At 35.8% G+C, this 12816-nt stretch overlaps 1 protein-coding gene across 2 annotated transcripts in view; it reads left to right on the top strand.

Moving 5' to 3' along the window:
• Nucleotides 1-200: 200 nt before the first annotated feature.
• Nucleotides 201-12816, top strand: part of TfAP-2 (transcription factor AP-2) — a 57511-nt gene continuing 44895 nt past the window's right edge. For both annotated transcript variants that reach the window (XM_089710795.1, XM_089710794.1), the window contains exon 1: nt 201-423. In XM_089710795.1, the coding sequence (XP_089566921.1) occupies nt 394-423 (30 nt within the window). In that variant the 5' untranslated portion in view covers nt 201-393. The remainder of the gene's footprint in view (nt 424-12816) is intronic.

Raw genomic sequence — 12816 nt, 5'->3', positions numbered from 1 at the left:
ACCGCGCGGCTAAAAAACGTCAAAATATTGTGTTCGGAGGGGTCTGAGTGCGGCGTGCGGCATGCGGCGGAGGGCGCTGCGGCCAATGGGAGGCCCGCCGGCCGCCGCGCGGGCCAATGCCTGCCCGGGGCGGAGCCGCCAGCGACGCGGGCCTTTCGCCCCCAGCTAAAACCTTTTCGCCTCCAGTCGTTTACAGATAAGCCTGCGGGATGGTCGATTATTATTACATTTTCTACGCGTGATTCTGTGATCTACGCTGCGCCCGAGGCGGTGGTGAATCGATAGGATGTTGAGAGTCGTGTGCCGTACGATCCGTGTTGAGCTTTCTCAATAATTGTGATAAACTTTGTGAACTGTGATACCTATGTTTGCCTTATACCTAGATATAGCGGCATGAATCTTTATATGCAGTGTCATCGTGAGGTACGCTTTATTTCACTTTTTTGCATGATTTAACTACATTTTTAAGTGTTTTTCCGACTTTTTCATGTGACAGTTTATGAATGTGTTAATTAAACAAGACGAAGGTATTCATAAGAATCATTCTATCAAGTAATGTATTAACAATTAGGAATATATTAACAGATTAGGTATCTATGTGCCTAGTTCTAAGATTGATTACAGATCCTAAAATGAAGCATCAAGGTTTAAACAAGTCTATAATTTGCTTGTAATTGGATAAACTATTATCATAGATAATCATAATTTACCCATAATTTACCTGAGAATTTATGGACAGGTAGGTACTATAGTCGGTACATATTGCATATTTTGTAGGTAATTATGTTATAGGTACTTACTTACCTATCTGAACAAACCCAGGTACTTAGTTGAAAGTTGATGTTCTTTCTCATTCCGCATTGTATTGGTTTGTTAGGTAACATAATAATTTTATTGTTTTACAACATTTAAAAATAGAATAGATACCTACTAACCTATATCTGTTGAACCAATAGGTAGGTAGGTACTTATTACTTAGCCTGTAATAAATTGAAATTAAATTTTTATGTTCTATAAAAACCAATTAGCTTTTGTGTATGAAATATTTTTTCTAACATGCTTTGTCTTCAAAATATAGGTCTAAAGCTAACAAGAAACTAACCTAGTTTCATAAAAAGCTCTACAGTTCTAGATCCTACCTAAAAAGGTGTCTTACCTAGTTTTCAATAAGAAATTCTAATTAAAAAACCCAGCCTAGTCTAAAAGATTATTTGCATCTCATTGCACCTAGCTACCTATAATTGTATGATGTTATTAATTCATTTAAATTTTTTATTTTGCCTTTTTAAAACTAAAATTTATTATGTAGATATATTTTACATTACCAAAAGTAGGTATTGTGTTAGGTATATTATTGTCACTGATTCAAAACTGGTACCTACATAATTTTTGGACTAGTCACCTACAATATTTGAATTACCTAGGTACATAGACTAGTAAAAATTCTAGAATAAAAATTTAGAGTTATGATAACATATTAAATTATTTTAAAACTTATTTTCTGTAAGGTCAACACCTTTATTTACTTTCAAGATTCGACATTCGTGACATTATTATTTAAGTAAACTATAATTAAAATAATATCCTTTCCTTTACATACGAATAAAAACAACACCAAATCATTCCTAATAATTACATTTATCACATAACCATATTCACCACTTTCAATGAAAGACATCCTTGCGATAAAATGAAATACTAGGCTTTGTTCCAAGGGATATGAGTTACTACTACTAGCTGAGACGCGTTACTTCGTCTGCCTTCATAAGGACATAGAACTTGTCGTGGAAGAATTCCAACCAATACCCGCGGCCCGAACATTAAAGCGGCTAGACGGAACATAGTGGGGTTTTAGTCGGTAAGAATCCGACATAACCCACGGCTCCTTCCCCGGATGCCGTGGGTATCTATGCAAGATTTCCCCACTTTAAAAAAAAAGTAAGCAACATTTCCCACTGCTGCTTTGTTCCTATTGGTCGTGGCGTAGCGTGTTACATGCCATAGTATAAAGAGATGACGATATATAGACATTGGACACTTTTAATTGGAATTAGCAGTTGTGATGCTACCTTGATGCTACTGATACAAACAAAATCATCAGTTTTATCATTTTTAAAGACATTTCTATCTCTATGTGTAAAAATGAATCGCCAAATGTATTGACAGTAGTAACTCGAGAACGACTCGACATGGACTCGACCAATAATTCTTTCTCGTTTTTCGAAGGATGGAGAGAAAACACGAAAACGGGACAACAATAAACAAGGCAGAATAACGTGTTACGTGCAACGTCCGCCGGGGTAGCTAGGTAGTTTAAATAATAATTAGGTATGCAGTGTACATATAGGTATTGTCTACATTGTAGGTATTATTATTGTATAATTATATTGTGATTCTAGGTAGATACAGGTTACAGGCCTATAAGGGTTTAGGTCAATCGGTAGGTATATCATCGTTGCAATGCGTTATCCAGACAACCATAGGTGATAGGACATTATGACGTCACTTTCCTTCTTCTACTTTTTGTACTTTCGACGAAAGTAATAAAAATATAACCATGAATAAACTCTTAAAAAGGAAGTTAATTTGTTGTTTGTTAGGATTTAGTCCCAAAAACAACCGAATTAAAAATCGTTTCGTTATTGGTGATGTGAACAATGCAGTTAAATTAATTTTGAAATTTTCTAGAGCAATTTCGAGACAGTGATATATCTTGGATATGTAGGTATGTAGGTATGTAACACACAGGCTTTTTTCTTCATTCGGTTCATCCACTGCAGATGAAACCGCGCGGCACAGCTAGTCTATAATAAAACTGCGCCTATTATCCTTACTGACGCAGTTACAGGCACTAGCAATTTTATAATAAAAAAAATGTTGTGTGGTTTTATGAAACCACGGTAAAAGTGAAACTGTTCGAACGGTTCCGAACACTGCTTTGTGTATGTTTGTGTAGCGCATGTCGCGACTCGCGTGACTGTCGGCTGCCGAGTAGGTAATAGGTATAGGTACCTACTCGGCAGCCGCGATACACGCGACATGCGCTACACAGACCAAAAAGTTTGAGACGATGTAATAAAAGTTTCACTTTAAAATAGTATAATTCATAAGTTATTAGGTACCTATTAATTATTATATCAAGATTAAACACATTATCACGCGTTAAAATACGTTTATATTCAGTCACATATAAATTATTCTAATTACGAGTGTCAATGATAATAATTGTGTTATAATTACATATTTCTGTTTCACATTTAATTTACACTAATAATTATAGGTATTATAAATGCGAAAGTTATTCTATAATTATATTTGCTACATGTGACTGGATGAATATTTATACAATATGTACATAAATGGTAACTTGTAAAACGATAAATAAGGCTCATTTTCTTAGGAAATTGCGCATTCACATTTCACGCATAGACAAGCGAATCCGTCGGCTGACGTTAGTAGTTTATAATACTGTAGGTAGAATATACAATTTCTCTAGATATAGAACACTAGTGTCTTATTTATATCTCTTCTCTTATATATATAAAATTCTCGTGTCACAATGTTAGTCTGCATACTCCTCCGAAACGGGTGGACCGATTCTCATGAAATTTTCTGTGCATATCGAGTAAGTCTGAGAATCGGCCAACATCTATTTTTCATATGTACCACGGGCGAAGCCGGGGCGGACCGCTAGTTACCTTATAATATTTTTATGGGTAGCTGTGAAAGTAAGAACATGAAAAGTATGAAAATACAAAACGGCTTAAACTTTAATTTATCCATTTTACTGTAGTAATCACTAATCAGTAATGTTATACTGTATACATAGGTAGGAATTAAAAAAAAGATTTTTTGTTTGCATTGCTATTAGTTTCTCGATTTATCTCAAAAACCTTACTGGATGGATTCTAAACATGATTTTACCTTTAGACAGCTGCATATATGCAACTGTCTAATTATGTGTTTGTGCAACACATGCTCTTTAAACCCAAGTTTGAATAAATATGTATATCAAAATATACCTACTTCTTGTCCCCTGGAGATTACGCCGTCGGTCCTGAGCCTGAAGCGATCAAACGAAAGACTGACAACCAAAAAGTGGTGGAATAGAGTCCACAAAAACAAAAAAGGATATGTGGTATGGTCTACCACAATCGTGGTCCTTTTCAATTTTATTATTATTATTATAATATGTTTTTTTAGGTCATAAATACCTCGCCCATTACTGGGGAATTAAACCAAGGTTGCGGGCTTTTGGCCAAACATACCTCTTCTTATGGGGATGAAATCGGTTTCAGTAGTTTTATCAAAATTGCATATTTTTAATTTTGTATACCAGTTAAGCATAATGTTTTTTAGAAAATGAATAATTATCGGATTAATTTTGTAGTGTTTTAATATGTATAGTAGCCAAGAGTGTGGAATTGAATCAAAAGCCTTTTTATAATCTATATACATAGTGTAAATGCTACGTTTTTGTTTGAGTGCTAGCTTTGATACTACAGCGTCAATAGTAAGTTGTTCTTTGCATCCCTGACTGTTTTTTCGGCATCCTTTTTGTTCCTCTGATAAAATGTTATGTTCTTGAATATGTCTATGTATTGTTTCACTTAAAGCTGATGTGATGATCTTATATATATTTTGTAAACAGGTGATCGGGCGATATTTTGCAGGGTTCGATGTGTCTGATGGATCTTTTGGTAACATGTATGTAATACCTTGTGTGATATATTGTGGCATGGTATCGGGTGAGCTAATGAATGTATTAATGTGTTTGAGTAGTAATTCATGGGTGGATGTAAGTTTTTTATAACAAAAATTGTGTATGTTGTCGGTTCCAGTAGCTTTCCAGTTATGAGTTTTTGCTAGTACATTTTTAAAAAGGTCTAAATGAATTTGTTCAAATTTCATTTCAGGTGTATCCTTTAATCTTTCCTTATCTTCTTCTATCCAGTGATTGTGTTGGTGTTCAATTTGATTAGACCAGATATTTGACCAAAATGCTTTAAGGGATTCAGGGGTAGGCACAGTTGCGCTATTTTCTTGTTGACTTTGATGTTGTGTGAGTTTCCTGTAAAAGAGTTTTTCACTATTGCAGAATTGTTTATTTTGTGTTTTTCTAAGAGTTGTTAGTTTATATCTTTTTAATCGGTTTGCTAAGGCGTTTAATTTTTGTTTCAGTGTGTCAAGGAAGTGTGCTATGTCAGTGTTTTGAGTTTCATGTTGAGTGTGTATTCTGTATTTTTGTTTTATCTTAGACAGATGCTTTTCTAAAGCTGGTGACCTAATACCTCTAGCATATTCAGTTAGCCTCCCAATATTTGCTCTAAGATCGCTTATCCTATCTTCTAATCGTCTTTGCCACCAAGGTGCTTGTGGTTTTATGGTGTTTAGGCTGATGTCTCTAATTCGGGCCCCATTAAATTTAGCTGAAGTGTATGCCGCACAATAAATAGAGGTTTGTATTACATTGAAGCTAGTGTCAGGTGTAAATATGTTTGGGAGAGTTACGTTATTCAGATGGTTAATTATGGATGATAGCTTTTTAGATGATTTTAGTTTGGGTATATAAGGCCGGGTTGTTGGGTTCGAATCTTTAAATTTATTATAAGTTTCTGCATACATGTCCTCTAATTGTTGTGCGAGTTCCAGAGTTAAACTTGGCGGGTCGTCTGTTATTTGCGTTGGATTTGTGATATCATCGTTTGTGGTGGTTTGTGTTGATTGCAAAGTTTGGTGTTCGTTGTGTGTTTGTGATGGGTGAATTGTAGAAACTGAAATATTTTCATCTATATGTTGTTATTGTAAAGCTGAGGTATTTAATTCGTTTCTTACTTCTTCTCTAATTCTATTTAATCTATCATTGGACAAGAGGTGATTATTGACAATAGATCTGCGTTGGTCAGCTATTCTTTGTACTGAAAGGTGAGCTATTGAAGGGCATTTAGTAATTATATCCTGATGAAGTAAAGGTCTATAAGTAGTTAAATCGGTTTCAAGGTTTGTGAGTCGGTAGTAACTTCTCATTATGGTTTCGTTAAGATTATCTGACCATCTGATCCTACCCTGTTGGGTGTGCTCTGTAGTCGCGTTCACTTCTGCGGGTGTAGGGTTTTGTAGTAGAATTCTAATTTCTTCCTTGATATTATTAATTTCTTGTTTTGTAAGGAAGTTGCGTTGAACAATAGCACGACGTTGATCTCCTATTCTTTGTTTTCCTACTTTCATTTCAGGGTATTCCGCAGTAAAACGTGCATGTAATGGTGTCAGGTACGTTCTTGTGTTTGATTCTAAGTTTGTGAGGATGAAATAGTGGCGCATGATGAAAATGTTCATTTCTTTGGTCCACGTTTTACGTGTGCGCCTTCCATCTGGGGCGGGTGCAGTAACTTTAGCTGAAGTAGCCTCCTGCACAACATCCCCAATGGATTGTAATGAAGATGAAGGTGATACATTGGGTGAGCTTGATTCTTGATAATGGAGCAATGAGAGTGGTGATGATGGTATTGATGAAAACAATGACGAAGGTGAAGAACATGATATTGATTCTACAGATTGGGCTGTCGCGGTTGGACAAGAGACAATTGGCGATACGGTGCCCCCCCCAGAATACGAGGGGCAGCCCGAGCTCGTCGGCTCGGGGCGGGATTCTCCATCGCGGTTAGCTTTGGTACCCGCCTGGGGTAATACTCTATTTCTAAGGCGCATCGCATATTATCTAACGAGATAATTAATGTGGTATGGGTAAGAGTAAAATAGTGAATTATGACATTAGAAGGAACAAGTAAAGAGAGAAAGTAAATTAATAAAGTGAAAGAAAAGAGTATGGGAAGAGTGGTGAAATAACAGGAAGAAGGAAGGGAAAGGAGAAGTGAGAAAAGACCATATTTTTAGCTTGTGACCGGGCTAAAAACATTGGTTGTACCTCTTTTAGTCTGACCTCTCCCCCTAGACCTTTCCAGCATGAGTAGCTCTACTGGCATAGCTCTAGTGCTCATTGAGGCACACAAGCCCCTCCACGACGGCAACGTAGAGATACGTCGGGGGGTTATTATTATTATTATTAATAATTAATTAAAATATGCACAGCATAGCAGTCCACAAGCTACGCCTAATTAAATTCGCAATTATCTATTTAAATTAAACGTTTCGCAATTAAAACATTAAACTCAATAAACATCTCGGTAATTATCAATTTAAAAGATCAATTAAAACATAATAACCAGCAAGTATACGACAATGCCCAAAGGAAATGCCTTTAAAAACCGGCGATCCCATTAAAGCGCTGTCATCGCTTGATAGGATTTAAATTAGCCGCCACAATAAAGCTCCTGTCAAATTCGCCATTAATTTCGAATTTCGAATTTGAAACGGGAACGGTGTTGCCATTGCGGAATTCTATGGAACGCACGCTTCGAATCGTGACAAATTAATTTCGCGCAGACTCTTTGTTGGCAACATTTTGACAATTAAATAATCATTACGGTTACGCGATTATGGCAATCTTTCAATTACCTTAAGCATCTTTTGGGAACAAAAAATTTAGATGTTATTTTGCAAATCTCAATCTTGTAACAATGTTATGACTTATCTTTTTTTAGCTTTATCCTTTGACCCAAACATAGGGTTTTAGTTATTTAGGTATTCATTATATCTCTTTTTGAACCATGACTTCTTTTATTAATTCATGTTTTAGATAATATGTCAGTAAATTTATATTTTATGATGTTGCTTTTCAGTTATTAGACCACTGTATACCTTAATTATAAACCATTATTTTTTATCATTACTCTTGTGTGTGAGTCACACACAAAACAAATCTCTTTTCTATAATCATTTTGTTAGAAAAAAAAAGCACCAACATTGCCATACCGAAAAATGAACCGAAATGTCATCACACGTCACCCGCCCACAGACAACAAACGCGGGTTTAATCAATTCGAGCTTCTAATTGCCTCGAAACCCCCTTTCAATAAGTATCACGGATATATTTTAAAAGTCAATAATACCTTTATTTTTATTGTTAACTTTAGTAGTGTTCCGTTCGAATGAGTGTGTCGTGTTTTGATTTATTCCAAGTGATATGTGGCTTTAATTTTAATACGCATTAATAACTTGTACTTTTTTGTGATTGTTCGAATCAATTTTTAATGTGTCGTAAAGTTTAAATGGCAGATCCTACTTTGGTTTTCCTTTTAAATGTAATTGGAAGCTGAAGTTGGGTTTAGTATAATTATATTTACAGGTATACTGGTCATAATATGCTAGTAAGTATGTATCTTTAACTCGTATGTATCTTTGACCGCCTCCTTGGTACAGTGGTTGACGCATGAGCGTAGAACCAAGGGGTCTTGGGTTCGATTCCTGGTGGGGACGAAGAAAAAAAAATGTCTCAGTCTGGCAGGACACAGAAGGCTGATCAGTTGATCACCTACTTGTCCCTAAAGAAAATCGATCAGTGAAACAGATGTATGCATAATGCATCTGCCCCTTACCCCACTTGGGGACACGGGACTTCACATGTATCTTTATAAATGGAATTTCATCATGTAAGTTAAATACAAAATCTACAACGTACCTGATACATAGTGTAGATTTTCAGAGTACAATCTTTCAAATAGTCCCTCATTTGTTTCTCTTTCTCTCAAACAGCTGATCGGATCTGGATGAGATTTCTAGTAGAGAAAAATTACAGTATAGAATACTGAATAACATAATTATCCAAGTAATAAGCTAGCAAACGTATAGAAGCTAATAAAAATCATAGTACTTATACGTCTATTACCAATAATAAGTTACAGATTCATTATAAAATATTACCAAAGTAGCAGTGGCTAATCCAAGTGTGTTACCAAACTTTAAAAGAAATCGCACAACTCGCATACTTACAAAAATATTCTAAAATATCAACTAACATTCAGAAATATTGTCTTTTGATGAAATAATACAAGGCAATTACTCGTTTTCCGCTCATGAAGGTACCTGTGAATAGAATCCATAAAATCCAAACACAAATCGAGCCATATTTCATCGTTCAGTTTTTCAAAAGCAATTTGTTAGCACACAAATACATTCTATTGTACCGATACCTCTGATCGCTTTCCTAACTCATAACCGGAATTTATATCTGACATTATTCATATCTTCCCGCCGTTGTTTTCCCCTAATTAGAACGCATTCAAGCGAACCCCATTAAAACTCGTCTAAATTAAAATTCAAATAACTTACTAACTAGACGTATAAATCATGTCGTACAGAAAGACAATAAAATATATTGTCCAGTCGAACGATCTCCAATAATGAAAACAATACGCTGACCGGGTAATTAAAATAAACTAATTTCTAAATGCGAGTGGCCGTTTTATGAATGGATATAGTCTATGGTTGTTTTTTTGTTGTTGCAACATTTCTCATTTTCTGTCCGCGCTCTGACAGTTGAGTCGACGGCGTCCTTTTTTCCGAGTGCGAGCTCTCAGCATGCCGTAGCAACCGTTCGCGGGTAAAATTATCTCATTTTAATTTTTTCAAATGCACCGCGATTAATAATGTTAATAAGATTCATCGTATTGAAGATTTATTGAATTCCATTTACCGGTAAAGCGGCAAAGTCGGTTTAGTCGAAAATCCTTTCTCACGCTAAGCCTGCTCGAATTAGAAGGGTTTTTTTGGCAAATCGGGATGAGCAAATCAACTGTAATTACAAGTTTGCGAGGAATTCGGAGGCCGCGTGCACGGTAGCAATAATATACAATTTAAATGTTTTACATTTCGGACACGATTCTTGTGCAACTTATATTCGGAACACGCATGCACTTGATTGGCCTAATTTGAAATGAAGAAATGCGGTGCAAGAAAGTTATAATCACTTTTTGGCCATTTTTATTGAGTTGTTAAGACAGGAGAATGTTTTATACCTTTTTATTGCGGTCAGTGGTTTCATAGTTTTATAAATATTTTCTTATCATCATGAGCCCATATTGTTCCCATTGGCTAATACTGAGACACGGACCTCATAGGAGGGTACAGGGCGTAATCCACCGCACGCTGGCCAAATGCAGGTTGCGCAGATGTCGCATGTTCTCGAATTTCTGATTATTGACATGTCGAATGACATCGTGAGCGCGTTTTACTGTATCGTTTCGAACAGCGGTGATGTGATGGTGATGAAAAATCTATTTATTTCCTGCATGCTCTCAAGTTTTAATATACCTAAAGGAAACAAAAGTGAATGAAAGAAACAAAAGAAAAATAATAGCCCGAAAACGACAACAGATGGATGCAAATAAATAAGACAAAGTTACTCTATACTTACAAAAAGGTAAGTAAAATTAATTTCCCTGATTATCAGAAAGACAAAGTCCAGCATCTCATTATAAAAATATTGCTGCATGCCTACATCTTACATACACTTTTAAACAATACAATCTATTACACTCGCATTAAAATCAAAACCAATATGAAAAATAATTTTAAAATATCTGTTAGTTAGCTCGTACATCAAAATCGACATATTTTTGTCTATGACCGGAAACCATGACACCTCCATATTTACAACCATCAATTAAAATAAGAGACTATAGTCAATACCCATCTCACTTGTTAATGTTCTTATTTCTTTTAGCCTTGAAGAGTTCAGTGCACTAATGATAAAAAAAATCTATGTACTAAATACTAATTTTTTAAAGCTGAAGAGTTTGCTTGAACGCGATAGCCGATAATCTCAAGATTTCAAGAACCATTGGCCTGATTTGAAAAATTATGTCAGAATAATTTAGGTAGTTGATTTATCGAAGAAGGTTTATAGGCGCATCATCACGCCTACACCAATAAAAGCGAAGCAATGTGGGTAAAATTTTGGGGCACAGCTAGTAAAATAATAAACAAGTAAAGAGTTTGTTTGAACGTGCTAATCTCTGAAACTATATGGGTTCGAAATTCGAATTGAGAATTCGAATTCCGGATCATACACAATGATGAAGCAAATTAATGTTTATTTAGAACTAGCTGTGCCGCGTGGTTTCACCCGCATTGCTCCGCTCCCGTTGGTTTTAGCGTGATGATATATTTATAGCCTTCCTCGATAAATGGGCTATCTAACAAGTAACACCGAAAGAATTTTTCAAATTGGACCTGCAGTAGTTCCTGAGATTAGCGTGTTCAAACACACAAACAAACAAACAAACTCTTCAGCGTTATAATATTAGTAAATTATAGACTTAGAGCATTAAACCAACAGTATAGATTGTGTATGATCCGAAAGCTAGAAGCAATTTCGCACATCAATCCTTCCAATTCTAAGTGCTCGGTGAACATTCTATTATATATAAAAATGAATCCATATTTCCCTTGATCACGGCATCACCCGTGATCGGGTGGACCGATTTCGATAATTCTTTTCTTAAAATATTCCTTGGAGTACGAGGATAGTTCTTATGGAGAGAAAACGTTGACATGTACCACAGGCGACGCCGAGACGGACAGCTAGTCAAAAATTTTAACGTAGCAATACTGGAGAGTGGAGGATAGATAAATAAAAAACAGGAATAACTGATAATGCTTTAGTTTATACATTTTATTTTCTTCTCAATTTTTTCTTCATCTTCAGACCTCTCTGATCTCTCTTCCATGGCATTATAGACTACAGGCCCGTGTTGAAAAAATTATGGGTCATTTGACCCACCAGGTGACCTATCTAGAACGATATAAGAGCATGAGAGCAGATGAGAATTCGAAGGTTCAGGTAGAGATTTTCTCCCCTTGTCTCCATGATTTTTGTACGGCGTTGCGGAATAATTGATTAAAAGTAGTATAGAAATAGGACACAGATGCCGTACGTCAAATGACCCATATTTTTTTCAACATGGGCCTGTAGTCTATTATACAAGCTCTACACTATTATGATGTAGTTAGCTCGACAAAAAGTATTTAAGGTAAGCAACAAACGTCGCCCATAAGCATCGAAGGTATATTCTGCTGGAAATATATAGTATTACACAAAAAACTTCGATAGCGCGATCTAGAAAATGACAGTGACATCTAGTGGTGGGCGAGAACATTAAACATGCTTGCAAAAATCTCGTACGATGTCCTGACTGAAGTAAACGGAAGTAAATGTAGGTACCTCGTTGTAAAAATTTCGTAATGCCCGGCTTATTAGCCGTTATTAAGAGACCGCGGATGCTTACTGGATTCAGTTAATTCCAGTGCCCGTTTACATTTTTCAGTAAGCAATCCAGTACTGTACTGGATCGCGGACTGGAATAATGTAAACCCGGCATAACGAAATTTTTCTTTTAGATTAAAATTTTAATAGTTACGTGCAATTGTATTTATACTTAAAGACTTACCTTAATAAAAGCTCTACGCTACTCTTTCGAGTAATGTAGGAGGCTCTGCAAAAACTGGCTTGACTGCAAGTTCCGTGAACACGTAGAACGTCGGAACTTGCGATATATATCTATGCGCCAAAAACAAAATGCAAGCGAGAGTGATGAGCATCATTGCGACATCTAGTTTAGGTACTTTATGCCAAACAAATATCGAATAGAATAAAAATATGTTATCAACGAACCAATTACTAAAATATGTAAATTAATTGATTGTTTTTATGTTTAGATATTAAAAATATATAAGAGCTTTCCGCCCGCGGCTTCGCCGCGTTATCAAAGAAAACCCGCGTAGTTCCCGTTCACGTGGGATTTTTGGGATAAAATCTATCCTATATGTTAATCCAAGTTACCTTCGATATGTGTGCTAAATTTTATTGTAATCGGTTCAGTAGTATTTGCGTGAAAAGGTAACAAACATACACGCACA

This window comes from Colias philodice, chromosome 25, assembly GCF_061535455.1.
Source record: "Colias philodice isolate Cphi_HAF_F1 chromosome 25, ilColPhil1 Martin Lab GWU primary, whole genome shotgun sequence".
NCBI classification, from domain to species: Eukaryota; Metazoa; Arthropoda; class Insecta; order Lepidoptera; family Pieridae; genus Colias; species Colias philodice.
Note: the sequence above shows the minus strand (reverse complement) of the source record. Positions and strands in the feature narration are given on the sequence as shown.